This window comes from Oryzias melastigma, linkage group LG5 (genome assembly GCF_002922805.2).
Source record: "Oryzias melastigma strain HK-1 linkage group LG5, ASM292280v2, whole genome shotgun sequence".
Classification (NCBI taxonomy): Eukaryota; Metazoa; Chordata; class Actinopteri; order Beloniformes; family Adrianichthyidae; genus Oryzias; species Oryzias melastigma.
Window position 1 is genome coordinate 34234626 of NC_050516.1, and position 14639 is coordinate 34249264.

Genomic DNA, 14639 nt, shown 5'->3' on the forward strand with positions numbered 1-14639 from the left:
GTGTGCAAATATTAGCCTAACTCCAAAACAGCCAGGAAAAATGAAAAAGAAAAGCCTAAATTAGCTAAAACAGCTAGCATGTAGCTGAAATATTAGCTAAACTCTTATATAGTAGGCACGCGCGTAAGTGCAGCTTCGGCGCCGGAACTTTCTGCCAGACCTGCTGTTCAGCCTTATATTATAGTCCAGAATTTTCTCTTTTAGCTGCTTTTGGATTTTTTTAAATCCGTGCAATACAAGCTAGGAAATTTTCCGGCCAAAAATTGCAGTTCACAAAACCACTCGTCAGTTTCAAAAAAAGAGTTACCGTAGTTTTCGTCTATTTTTTCCACTAGTCGATTACTGTTGATTTATTCTACATCTCCTGTAATTTTCATGAGAAAAAACAATTAGCAGATACTGTTTTTGATTCGCAAGCCTCCGTGTCGAAGAATTGAATGCTGGAACGGGAGGTCACGTGATCGAATCTAGCAAGCTGATTGGCTGCAAGCAATGTGTACAGGCATACATACAGGAGCAGATTTCTGTATGATTATTTGATAATATTGACATTAATATTGATTTAATACTAAATGTGTGACTTAATTCTTGTAGTTCGGTTGATTAGCTTTCCAACGATACCCTCCTTTCGTGGATTGGACAAATAATGAGAAAGTTACAACAATTAAAAGACTCTAATCTTTGTTTCTGGTCACAAAAATGTCACTGTTTTGCTGTTTATTTAGGTATAAAATGATACCCTACTTTTGATCACGTAACATGCCATAACTTTCTTATTCTTTGAGCTATCTTAATGATCTTTATACCGTTGGAATGGTCTCTTTCAGCCCTTTCCAGTGATATAAATATCAGAGCAATCAATCTAATTTGAAATTTTTTGTCACATACCTATATATAGCCTTAAAAAAATGAAAACGCCTAAATTAGCCAGAACAGCTAGTGTGCAAATATTAGCCTAACTCCAAAACAGCCAGGAGAAAATAAAAAGAAAAGCCAAAATTAGCTAAAACAGCTAGCATGTAGCTGAAATATTAGCTAAACTCTTATATAGCCTTAAAAAAATGAAAACGCCTAAATTAGCCAAAACAGCTAGCATGCAAGCATCAGTTTAACCCCAAAACAGCCTGAAAAAAATTAAAAAGAAAAGCCTAGGTTAGCCAAAACAGCTAGCATGTAGCTGAAATATTAGCCAAATTCCATAAAAGCTTAAAAAAACCTTAAAAATGCCAAAATAGTCCAAAAAGCTCACAAAACGCGGTTATAACCTTCTTTACAATACTCCAACTCCATATAGCATATAATATAAATCCTAATCAACTATTAAATTAGTTGTTGACTATTTAAATAGTCGATAATTTGAAAAGTCGTCGATTAGTCGACTAATCATGGCAGCACTAATGTCACTCCAATCATAGATGTTGATTATTGTAAAATAAGGGAACATAAATTATCGTATATGTATGAACTTTCACATTACAAAATAACAACAAAATCTGCATTTTTTTTATTTCTACCAAAGCATTTTTTATTTTATCTTTTTTTTTATTTGCATACTTGAGCCACACAGCATGACTTAACCATTTATTTGGTCATGTAATGAATCAAAGACCATCTGTATGCTTCTTTTTTTCATACTTAAGTTACTATCCTCCACAAACGGAAGTGGCAGTTAAGAGGTGAGAGAACCACACATATGGGCAGCTCTGAGATCAAAGCTGTTATCCTGCCTTTAAATCACGAGATGGAAAAAAAAGAAATCAATCTGGGAATCCCAAAATCTTTCATGGTCAGCGGGAATTGCTCATTTCAAATAAGAGGGCCGCACAACCCGTCGCTCCTCCCTGCTGAGTACACATGGTCCATTGGATGTTAGAATGCAAAGAGACGCACAAAGAAAGACCCACTTCAATAAAAACGGTGGCTTTGGGGATTTTAACATGTTTCTGTAGCATTTTTCTCATGATGGAAGACAAGAAAATTAAGATTAAAACTAAATTTATGAGTATTTCTTGAGTAGTTTCTAATAATAACTGTGAAATAAAAAAAGCATACCACAACCCTTAAATATTCAGAAGATTGACATATTTTATATGTTCATAAATAAACCTATAAACTCCCTTATGTCAGATTAATAAAAAAAAATAAAACCAAAAGGGTAAACAAATACATACAAAAGCCTTAAATCTCTGTTATTTTGATTTATGTGATGAGTCCAGATATCCCAGTATTTAGTAACAATTTTATTACATTTTGTGAATTCTCTAGTAAATGGTGTATAGTCCTGAGGCTCCTCTTTCAACCGTCCATTGTGACTCTTTGATTTAGAAGAAAAACGCAAACAATATTTGATTTAAAAATAGGTTTTTGATTCTTTTGTTCCGGTTAATTTAATTTTTTCATTAATTTTCATAATTTTAACATATCATAGTAACGGATTTAAGCTACTTTAAGAAAGGTTAATTGTTTTTTTTCAATAATTTTCATATTACTTTCATTTTTTTGTGGATTCTACAGCAAAATGTAAAAAAGGGTGAAGGTTCACCAAATTAATAATGATAGAAAAGAGAATGCTTGACTTGACTTCCTTAGATCAGCAGGAGAATCTTCATTGACACATGGTGTACTTTATTTTATTTATGATTAAATATATGATTAAACAATGATTAAATATAGAAAAATACAATAATTATTCAGTTATTGTAACATATTAAAGATACATTTTGTAAAGAAATTACTTAATGGCCACCAAAACATTAAATAAAGTGTATTTTTCTGAACATTTTGGTCGATAAAAAACTGGTCCAAGTGGCTCTTTTAGCGTTAAGGGTTGCAGACTACTAGTATAGTCCAACTGTACTTTTGATTTTGTGAGATTCTGTGACACAATCGAATAAAAATAGAAATAAACTCAAAACCTTAAGATGTGGTTTTCTTCTCTATCTTTTAATAGAAGTGCATGTCAGCTTAATTCCTTTTTTCACGCAGGTCGGGAAGGCTGGTGTGATTAAATGGAAGCAGGTTTTGCCCTTTAGGACAATCAACGAGATTGCAACAATGACATCTGTACATCTACAGATGAAAACGGTAAATGTCTCCTATCTAAGCCCAAGGACAGCAAGCCTTTCACACACGCACATGTGCCACCAGTTAATTATGCAAGAATACTCATACAGCGCTTAAGAGACAGCCTCCATTAGGTTGAACAGTAAAGTATTTCCTTCAATCCTCCATGAAAGGCCTCAGTTTGGCCTGCTGGCTTCTCCTCTCTCAAGGTTAGGATGAGACTTTCCTAGAAGCAGTTGCAGAGCAGGCGAAGTCTGCAGCCTGGCCTGCTTCTCCGTGATAGCCCATCACTACCGTTTGTGTGCCAGAGCTTTTAATAACGGATTATTGTGGAGCTGCTCCACATGTTTTTCTGAGGCCTTTAAGTCTTTTCATTACAGAAATGACTCCATCTCATTTCTGTGACTAATCTACAACAGCCAAAATGGTAAAAGGCCAGACATTAAATTGTGCATCCAACACAAGGAGGAGTTGCCTTTAAAAATCACCACACAGTCACTGGAAGATTGTGATGAAGCAGAATCTAAGACAACAGACTGAATGTCCTTGTTTGGTAAGTAAAGAAAGTTTACATTTAACCTTACTAGTGCAACTAGAAAAGTTGCAGTACCTGTGTTAATGCTAGTGTGAATGCTTTTTGCTGGAAATGGTGACGTAATTTACTTTAAATGCTGCAGGGATTTGTTGAAAATGCAAAAGTTATTTTCAAAATGTTAAAATTGCTGAAAGACTGGAAATTTCATTAAAGATCTATGAAAGAGTGCTGAAGTTTACTTAAATTTCTGAAAAAAAAATAGTAGTAAAATTAGTTAAAAATCCCGAATACATGCCAATCTTTCAAAATATTTAGTGTGTTGCTTAAATATGAGCTAAACTCCAATTTAGCCGAAAAAAGCTAGCACTTTGCTTAAATATTACCTAAACCTGAAATTCCTCAAAAAAACAAATTAGTCAAAAATATTAGCCTGTTGCTAAAATAGAAGCTAAACTCTAAAATTAGCCCATAAAAATCTCAATAGATAATAAATTATCCAAATGAGCTAGCATAATGCTAATATAACAGCTCAACTGCAATTTTTTTAAAATTACAATTAAATATATTAAAAATATCCCATGAATAAATAAAAATGACTGTTGACAATCTCAGTAAAAATACTAAATTTGAGGACTTTCTCATAAATTTCGTATGAGGCATATTTTCAGTTATTTCATCAATCTTGTTATAAAAACGTCCAGCTTGTTCAGGACGTTACTGCTTGTATTTATTGTATTTTTTTTTTTGTATTCATAAGTTTTTGAAATATTGAGCTAAATTTTCCCCATAGAAAATGAATGAGGAAGTCTTCATATTTCAACATTTTTGTAGATTAGCAACAAGCCTTTAAATATATTTATGGACTATGTTTTCATCTTTGATTGTAATTTTCCAAAAATTTTCAGTTTGGCTAATATTTTAGCAACAGGTTAACATTTTTGGCTAATTTGTTATCTGTTGGTTTTTTAAGGATAATTTAGGGCTTAGTTAATATTTTAGCAACATGCTAACGTTTATGGCAAATATGTTAACTACTGCATTTTTAGGCTAATTTGGAGCTTAGCTAATATTTTAGCAATATGCAAACATTTTTGGCTAATTTGTTATGTATTGGCTTTTTAAGGTTAATGTAGGTTTAGCTAATATTTTAGCAACATGCTAACGTTTTTGGCTAATGCGTTATCTACCAGGGTTTTTATGCTAATTTAGAGTTTAGCTTCTATTTTAGCAACATTCTAACGCTTTCTTGGCTAATTTGTTGTCCACTGGGGTTTCTTAGGCTTATTTTGAGTTTAGCTTCTATTTTAGCAACATGGTAACGTTTTGACAAACTTATTTTACTGAGGAATTTTTGGCTATTTTGTAGTTTAGCAAGTATTTAAGCAACAAGCTAGCTTTTTTTTGGGGGCTAATTTGGCATTTACAAAGGTTGATTGATTGTTTTGTTTAAGACAGGTACAACATATATTGACAAAACATTTAAAAATATAAATATATAAGATTATAGCCTTTTAAGCTAATTTCCATCTTTAGTCCCTTAAAAAAAGTTGATAATCTCTAGTAAAAGAACAAATTAAATCAATACAGAAAGGATACAAGACAACAGCAAAGACAGAAATGACACAAATTAAAAAAAACAAAAATAAAAAAAAAACACCACACAACTTGAAGTTTAGCTCATATTTAAACAACAAACTGAATATTTTGAAAAAATTGGCATGTATTAGAGATTTTTAAGAATTTTACTACAGTTGTTTACATTAATTTAGTTCAATTTCAGTGCTCTTTCATAGTTCTTTCACAAAATTTCAGTCTTTTAGCAATAGCATTTTGCAAATAGCTTTTGCATTTTCAGCAAATCCCTTCAGCATTTAAAATAAATTGCGTCACCATTTTCAGCTTCAGCATCTTCAGCAACTACTTTCAGCAAAAAGCATTGGCACTAACATTATTGTAGGTAATACAACTTTTCTAGTTTAAGATTTAAAATGATTTATTCTGGAATAATACTCCTGCTGGTTTTTCTTTATAGCTATGTTAAAGAGTTACGGCCCCCTATGCATCCCTGGTTTATAGAGTGTACTCCGGCTTTGCTCAACAATAGTCAGGCTAACCTTTGGGAACTCTGTCACCCCGAAAGGGATAAAGCAGGTTAAGAAAATTGATGAATGAACAAGTAATCTACTCAGACTTTACTGAGGTCCCATGAAGGCATTATCGCCTATTTAACTACAGAATTCAATATATATACCACCTGTATACCAAGCTTTCACTGTGTTTACTGAAGGTTATCATTTGTTCAAACGAAAATATAAATGGATTTAATCAAAGGCAGCAGACTGTGGGCAGATGAGCCCTCTTTGATTGAGTAGTCTGATAGGAAACATCTCGTTTGGTCCACATACTTACTCACCCACAATCAAAGAGCATGGTCGCCCAAGTTTCCTGTTATGAACATGGATTACTAAGCTTGCACGTGAGTATTAGTAACCTACGCTCACCACCAGGTCCACAAACAAAGAAAAAAAAAATGGAAACACTGTGACTCCTGCCTCCCACATGCACATGTGCATGAGTGCGCAAAAAAATTCACACCATATGGCTCAAGTGTCCGGAGAAAGATGAGTCTGCAGGTTCAACAAAACCTGCAGTTTTAAAGCCAGACTCAGTAGTACTTTTTACTGCTATTTAGAAATAATCACTGGTCACATGTCAGGGCTTAAAATTGTGCTTTTGGGATTCTCTTGTAGTATTTTTCTCATACTGAAGAACATATATCAAATAATGTAAGATTGAAACTGCATTTATGAGTATTTCTTTACTCAAATTGTGATGGATCCGGAGCAGATGAAAACCAGCGGCTTGACAAAGCTCGGGTTTGTGACGCAACAACTCCCATGGGCGGACCAAAGCCTCTCCAATTCTGATGGATCCACTTGTAGACAAACAGATCCATTTCCTTGTTTGAGCTATTACTGTCTCAAAACTGTTCAGCTACATAGCTCTGATATTTTTCGCCATTTTGTTGCTACGCTAATGTTAGCTTGGGCTTGTGAGGTGCTATAAGCTAATGAGAGAGAGTGTAAACAAAGGAATTTCCGCGGCACAAACCGGATAAGAATTTCTGATGAACTCCGGCCGCTCTGCAGAAAATAAGTCTTTAAAAACGGCACAAACTTTTTGATTTTGGCTAAAAACTGCATAATCATAATAAAAAAAACAATGGGAATGCCTTTATAATAGATCAAACTTCAAAGGAGACTGAGAACTTTCTCTGTGACTCCACTCAAAGCTCTATCGCTGCTTCTGGGCCTGTTTTAGTCTGAAACTACCCATTAAGACCTGTTTGTACATGCAACATCACAGACCTACTTCATAATAAAATTATCCATCTTTTATCAGCATCCCTCGTCGCACAGGTAGTAAGCATAAACCAGCAAAACCAGGTTAGAAGAGGATGGGGAGGTATGGATAAAGCAGCTCCCTTCTATCATCTAAACCTCTAAATAAAGATTTTATAGAAAGTAGTTCTGTTGTACTGTGACTAAAGCATGTCACTGCCATGCTATTAGAGGATTTCAGGAATTCTAAACATGCCTACCTGAGTAAACTTTCAGATAATTTAACATATTGCCTCGTTTCTGCCATTAAAATTGCATTTTTTCTTTTGCAAACTATCAGAAAATGATTACCATGACAAGTGTAAAACACAACATACCAGATCCAGTAGATGGAAAGAATTCAGATGGAAACTCATACTCAGATTGTTCATAACACCACAGATTGTTACCAAACTGCTGGGATAATAAATGCTAACCACTCCCACATTTCTTGGCTTTGTAAGTCTTTGGGGATATTCTGGGACAGTGTAATTAAAACAATAAAAGGTATATTGGGCTGCATAATACCCAAAGACCCCTAAATCTTTATACTGGCACTGCTACCCAAAGATGTGATCAAGAAAGAGGACCGTTATCCTTTCAAAGTACTAACGATTGCTTGTAAAAAAAACTATTACAAGGAACAGGCTTAAACCCGACCCCCCTACAGATGTTCAGTGGCTTCCAATCATGGACGAAATTCACCAAATGGAAAAGCTCACCATCCCAGCCATCAAGGCCAGATGGGCCCCATATGGTTTAAAAGTGGGCAGAAAATGTGGGCCCCCAAGGGGTTTGTCCACAGTTTCTGTGGGGGCCCCACCTGCGGTTGCCCACATTGGCTCAAGTGGGGACTCAGTGGGTTGGTTCGCTATGCTAAACAGCCTCCCGGTGGACAGCGGAGCTTGCTAGCTCAATACAGTGAGGCTCAATACAGCGAAGCGGAGTACCCTGGCACAATACAACGAAGCTCGCTGGCTTGCTACAGTGGAGTTTGCTAGCTTGATACAGCGAGCCTCGCTACAATAGAACTCGCTAGCTCAATACAGCAAAGCTCGCTACGGCGAGTATCTTAGAACAATACAACGAAGCTTGCTAGCTTGCTACAGTGGAGCTTGCTTGCTCAATACAGCAGAGCTTCCTATCTCAATACACTAGAGCTCAGTAGCTTGATACAGTGGAGCTCGGAACAATAGAGCTCGCTACCTTGCAACAGCGGAGCTTGCTAGCTTGATACAGCTAACCTCGGTACAATAGAACTCACTTGCTCAATACAGCGGAGCTCACTAAAGCGGAGCTTGCTACAGCGGAGCACGCTAGCTCAATACAGTGGAACTCACTAGCTTAATACAGCGGAGCTTGATACAGCGGAGCTCGCTACAGCGTAGCTTGCTAGCTCAATACAGCAAAGCTCAGTACACCAGAGCACCCTAGCACAATACAACGTAGCTTGCCAGCTCACTACAGCGGAGCACGCTAGCTTAATACAGCGGAGCTTGATACAGCGGAGCTCGCTAGCTCTCTATTGTGAAGCTCGCTATATTGGAACTTACTAGCTCAAACAGCAAAGCTCAGTTTACCAGAGCACCCTAGCACAATACAACATAGCTTGCTAGCTCACTACAGTAGACCTCGCTAGCTTGATACAGTGGAGCTCACTAGCCCAATACAGCGAAGCTCACTACACCAGAGCACGCTAGCACAATACAACAGAGCTTGCTAGCTCAATAGAGCGGAACTTGTTGGCTTGCTATCGCAGAGCTTGCTAGCATGCTACGTATCCACTGGGAGCCTGCCTAGCAAAGCGAGCCAACCCACTGAGTGTCCAATAAAGCCAATGTGGGCAAACACAGGTGTGCCCACCACAAAAACGGCGGACAAACCCCGGGGCCCACTTTTACTGCCCACTTTTAAACCAAATGGGCCCCGCTTAGCCTTGCTGGCTGGGTTCTTTTTACAACTTCAAGGACATTTATTTTCAAGATGCTGGAGAAAATACTGCCTTCAAACAAAGAGAAGCGTGCTTTTTGTATGTATCTAAATCAAGTTTACATGTTCTACTGATTGTTTGTGAGACAGTGCCTTCAAGCCATGTGTTTACTATCAAAAGAAACAAAAAATTTATTTTTTTCTTTTGCAAATTCAAAACAGAAAATTAAATCCAAAATCATTTAATGTTTTTCCTGAAGGCAAACTGATTTGTTGCATTGCCTGTGCCAGTCAATAAAAGTAATTAAGTCAGTGCACACTCACAGCAGATTGCATTTGCTACAGGTGAGAAATGATCTACTTGTAGCAGAAACAGTAAAAACGAGCTTTAATCCAAACAGGTCACTGTTGTCTACTAAATGAGGATGTAAAACCAGCTATTTATTAACAAAATGCAAAACTAAAAGAATTCTTTTCCTCCAAGGACTGATCTGTTGAACAGGACTTCAGTACAGTAAGGCCTGTGTGAGGCTGTGACTTTGACAGTAAGGACAGCATGACCTAAAACTAGCTCCAGCATCAATGGAGGAACTCAGCAGCAGAGTGAAACAGAGTGAAGGCCCTGTCCCTTCCACCAACTCTTTTAAATCTCTTCAGCTTTATATTTTGTCAAAAACTGTGCAGAAAGCGGGAGATGTTTTGCAGGAAGCATAGGTTAAGCTTCCATCCTCAAGAGGCACAAAAGTCACCTTGGGATGTCAGATTGAGAAGTGATCGCGCAAAGTGCTCGGAACTGCCAGGGAAGCGGGACATGCACCTGCTGGAGACCAGATGACACATGGTCCAGGTTTAACCGTGGAGTGAATCGTCATCCTCCATCTCCTGCATGCCTTGCTGGGCTTCAGGACTGATCTCTCAGTGTGTGGAGCTGCAGCTCTGCAGCACCTCACTGTCCAGGTTCTGTCACACCAGGAGGACTGAACATTTTGCGTCAAAACATAAACTGTGCTCTGTGGGACTGCACTGTATTCATGCGCAATAGGACAGGCCTAATGCTTCTCCAGCTTATGTAGGTCATCAATGACAACATCTGCGAAATGAAAGGAGTCAGCACGTCTTCATGTGCTGGTTTATTTGTGATTTTTTTTTTAATTGGGCCCTTACCTTCTGCTGTCGCCTTGCCATGTCTGTGGGCTGCTTTGCATTGAACGGATAGGCGATGCATCGCATCACGAAAACATACAGCTGCAGCTTCTTCTTGCGCTCTTCCTCCTCTCTTTGCAGCTTCTCCAGGTCCTCCTTCTCCTCGCTGACGGCGGACGGGCTCGGGCTGGTCGGACGGGCGCTGCTGCGGCTGCTGCTGCTGGGCGCCAGTCCTCCGGAGCTCTCGCTCGTCCTGCTGGGAGACATGCGGGATCCGGCCTGAGGTGCCATCGCCTCTTTGCTCTCCTCCTCTACTATCCCATCAGATTCCTCCTCGCTGGACGACGGGTCTAGCATCTTGCTCGGGCTGGATGCACCTCCTTGTTAGTGAAGTTTTCGGGATGCCTCCTCCAGCAGATGAAGGAAGGCGCAGGCCCCGGTGGTCAGTCAGTCGCTCTCCGGGAGATGACAGACAGCAGTGCGCGCGGCGCTGGAGGAGCTCGGGCTGCCTGTGCTCCGAGTTCTCGTCAGTGCTTACGTCTTTTCTGGATTTTATTGGTCGGTCGGTGCTGCGGATGTGAGAGGGGGAGGTGAGAAGGATTCCGAGGGAAGGGAGGGGCAGGCAGGAGGAGTGATGTGTGGCTACAGATGAGAGGAGCGGGATGGATGGCTATTCTTCCTGCAAGCGGGAGATGGCCTCTCCCTTCCTGCGAGGCGGGGGCTCGCTCGACCGGAGCTGGCCGTGGTCCTGAAGGCAGGAGGAGAGGGGCGCGCGCGCGGCGGAGGATGCGAGGCGCCTTCACTGTAGCACCACCATAACATCCTGCAGCGAAACACCCAAGATGGCTGCCGCTGAATTTCTGTTAAATACAATGTGGAAACGTTTATTTTATTTATTTTTCCGAGTGAGACCTCCTCCTCCTCCACTATCTTTGAATGAAGGTCTCAAAAGTCCCGAACTTCTTGTCCGGTTTAGATAAACTTATGCTGCAGCTTCTCTTTTGTCATCGACTTCCACACTATATATCTGAATAGAATTACAAAAAATACCATAACTAGATAAATAGCATTACCTGTGATGATGCTGATGCGAATACTGTAAGCTGAATGTGGCAGCTGAAGATGCTAAAATCGATAGCTAAACACGCTGAAGCTAATAGCTAAAAACGCTGAAGCTGTTAGCCAGCTAAAATATTGGCAAAATCCCAAATTAATTTTAAAATTTTAAAAAGTCTATGTAACAGGTGTTTAGTTTAGTTTATTTAATTCCACCAAATTTGATGTAAATAGTCTTTTTTATGAACATTTCAACCTGGGTGTTAGTCTGTCCGGGGGTACATGAACTCACCACAGTGACGCAGCAGACAGTGCTGCACATGCGCACTCGGACTGCTGCGGATTGTGGCTGAGGTAAGACGTGCTCCTCCTCGTGTCCGTTCTTTGTAATTAGATATTAGCTTAAACTGTTTTTGAATTTGTTTATCGGGATTTAACAAAAGTTGGAATTGTACTGCATTAATTTTCCTCGGTTTTTGATATGTTATTTTTGTTATTAGCTGCTTTAAATGAGCCGATGCGCCATTTTCGCGCCTTTTTTCGTCCATTTTGTGTTGACTTTTCTTTCTTTTTCGTGCAATTTTCAGTTGTTAGGGGAAGCACTGACGAAAATCCCGGACAGCCGTGTAACATTTGTGTTTTCTGTCGACCAGGTATGATGCCAGTTTCTCATTTTCTCATGTACTTTTCATGTTTTATTTCACGTGCTGTGTGTGGGGGGAGGTACATGCGCACTGAGACTCCTGCGGATTGTAGCTGAGTTGTTGGGGGAAGCACTGACGAAAATCCCGGACAGCCGTGTTATATTTGTGTTATCTGTCAACCAGACTAAAGAAACTAAATCAATATTGGAGCCTGATCTTCATTCACCTGACCTGAACACAACGCAGACCAACACAGTCGAACCAGTTACACCTATTAACCACAACAGCTAGCATGTAGCTGGAATATAGCTAAAATAAAAAAGCCTAAAAAACTGAACAAAAGCCTACGTTAGCCAAAACAGTTAGTATGTAGCTGAAATATAGCTAAATTCCAAAATAAAATTAAAAAAAAAAACTGAACAAAAGCTTAAACTAAACAAAACAGCTAGCATGTAGATGAAACAGTAGCTAAACTCCAAATTGGCTAAAAAACTGGCTAGCATGTAGCTGAAGTGTAGCTAAACTCAAAAATAGCCTAAAAAACTGAAAAAAGTCTAAATCAGCCAAAACAGCTAGCATGTAGCTGAAATATTAGCCAGATTCCAAAATAGCCTAAAAACTGAAGAAAAAAAAAAACCAAAACAGTTAGCATGTAGCTGAAATATAGCTAAAATCAAAAACAGCCTAAAAAACTAAACAAAAGCCTACATTAGCAAAAACAGCTAGTGTGTAGCTGAAATATAGCTAAACTCAAAAATAGCCTAAAAAACTGAAAAAAGTCTAAATCAGCCAAAACAGCTAGCATGCAGCTGAAATATTAGCCATATTCCAAAATAGCCTAAAAACTGAAAAAAATCTAAACTAGCCAAAACAGCTAGCATGTAGCTGAAATATCAGCTACACTCCAAGATCACTTAAAAAACTGAACAAAAGCCCAAATTAGCCGAAACAGTTAGCAAGTAGCCGAACTATTAGCTAAACTCCAATAAGGTTATTGCCATGGAGCTCAGATGATCAATAAAAAAAATCAATAAAAACAGAGCAACTGACTTGTATTGAATGATCAATTTAAAACGGATCCATGTAAAATGTGTCTAAAGTGGTGTTCGCTGTTTATGACTAAATTCTGGTTTGACTAAATCCACACAGTCGTTCAGTTCTTACTGTTCTGACTGTCACTATGACTGTGACTGACGCTGCTCGCTCAGTTGTGTTAAAGTGATTACTTCACTGGACTTGCAATCACCAAATTGAGAGCTCCAGCCTGAGTGCCACCGGTCTGGTTGTGTCAGAAAGGCATTTAGTCAAAATTGCATGAAAGGTTTAACACTTTAAGGATGAAAGTCTAATTCAGTGAAAACAATTAAAGTAGCTTTACTCAGACTGGAGTCCACAGGTTAGTATAATGACTATTAGAAAGAGATTGCTCCAGCAAAGTTTGCTTTAAAGTCCCCCTCTCTGATTAAAACACTTTTTTGAGTTTTTAACATGTACATATGTGGGCCTTTTTCATAAAAGAGAGCAAATGTAATAAGAAATAATTTTATTTTTGCATTTCTGAGTATTTCTCCTTTTTAAATCTGTCAATCAAACTGTCTTGGACAAACTCTGTTTGAATGAATGATCTTTCCATCAACAGCTCTGCTGCACATGCACTAAACCCTCATCTGTTCCTAGCGTGTCTAGTTCAGGTTCTGGAGAAGAGAAGATGGTATCTTCACATTGACTGCAGTCAAATGAGCCGCCCTTCACATTTCTGTGGTCAAATCCAAATCTGGATTTTTTGTGTGAGTTTCATCCAACACTTACAGTAGCTGGACTGGGAACGCTGGAAAATCTCCACCAGACTCCACGGAGCTTCTTGATGTGACCACGGAAATGTGAACGGCGGCTCATTTGACCGCAGTTGGAAAGGATTGTAAATCAATGAAAGAGCATTTTGATGTTAGCTTTCATTATTTTATCAAGAACTCTGAGAAACCAATGATTGAATGTATTGATCACAGCAACGTCAATAAACATTGGAGAATTAGCTAAAAGAGTCTTTGGTGAACTGGAAGGAGCCACGCCCCCTCAGAGGAGACTTTGGAAACAGAGGCCTCAGATCAACATGAAAAATGTTTTTTTAAGAAATTTAGGACGTGGGATTTCGGTCAAAAACTTCAAAATTACAATTAGAACGTTTTTAAAAATAAAACAAATTGTCATACGGGGGACTTCAGTGTTTAGGGAGGTTATGTCTACAGCCGATCTAAAATCAGTCGATTGTTTTTCAGTTATTTTGGCATTCGATAAACATGATGCTTCGTCTTATTTGGTTTGTGTTGGTTATCGTTTAAAAGTAGTAAAAAATTTTAAGTTTTAAGAACAAAATAACCTTTAAACAATAACATCTGACAAATTTAAATTCATGTTTGAAAGCAGCTGAGCACCTTCAGCCCAACTGTTGCAAGTCAGGAAAATGGGAGCATAAAAGTAATCCTAAAATTCCCTGTGACTTGTTAAGAAAAGTACTAAAATATACTCTACTGACAGTTTTTTTTATTCTTAACATGCACATTTTGAGTAGAGGAAACGCTTTTTATTTCCCTATAGAAATCAATGGGATTTTAGCTTTTAGGAGCCAGCAGGTACTTCCTGTTTGGAACACAAAGGGAGGAGGAGTCAGTCAGTCCAGTTCTTGTATACAGTCAATGGTTGGGACTTGTGACGGTAAACCAGTTTGGGCCTTAATCAAGGTAGGGAAGCTCTATATAAATATATGCAATTTTCCTTTTTGTTTAAAGTTATCAATGCAGTGATTTTGTTCTTTTTCTGCCAGAAGATAAGTATTCCTCGAACACAGGGGTCTCCAACCTGCGGCTCCAGATCCACATGTGGCTCTTTTAT

The 14639-nt window shown here is 38.5% G+C and overlaps 2 protein-coding genes across 12 annotated transcripts in view; one reads left to right on the forward strand and one right to left on the reverse strand.

The window, feature by feature from the left end:
• Nucleotides 1-11005, reverse strand: part of cadpsb (Ca2+-dependent activator protein for secretion b) — a 119397-nt gene extending 108392 nt beyond the window's left edge. For 4 of the 11 annotated variants that reach the window (XM_024270724.2, XM_024270723.2, XM_024270721.2 and 1 more), the window contains exon 1: nt 10072-11005. In XM_024270724.2, the coding sequence (XP_024126492.1) occupies nt 10072-10407 (336 nt within the window). In that variant the 5' untranslated portion in view covers nt 10408-11005. The remainder of the gene's footprint in view (nt 1-10071) is intronic. The other 7 variants (XM_036212073.1, XM_024270719.2, XM_036212072.1 and 4 more) reach the window with 2 other exon arrangements.
• Nucleotides 10452-14639, forward strand: part of LOC112145614 (synaptoporin) — a 25346-nt gene continuing 21158 nt past the window's right edge. The window contains exons 1-3 of the mRNA XM_036211764.1: nt 10452-10627; nt 11415-11460; nt 11694-11759. Coding sequence (XP_036067657.1) covers nt 10452-10627; nt 11415-11460; nt 11694-11759 — 288 coding nt within the window. The remainder of the gene's footprint in view (nt 10628-11414; nt 11461-11693; nt 11760-14639) is intronic.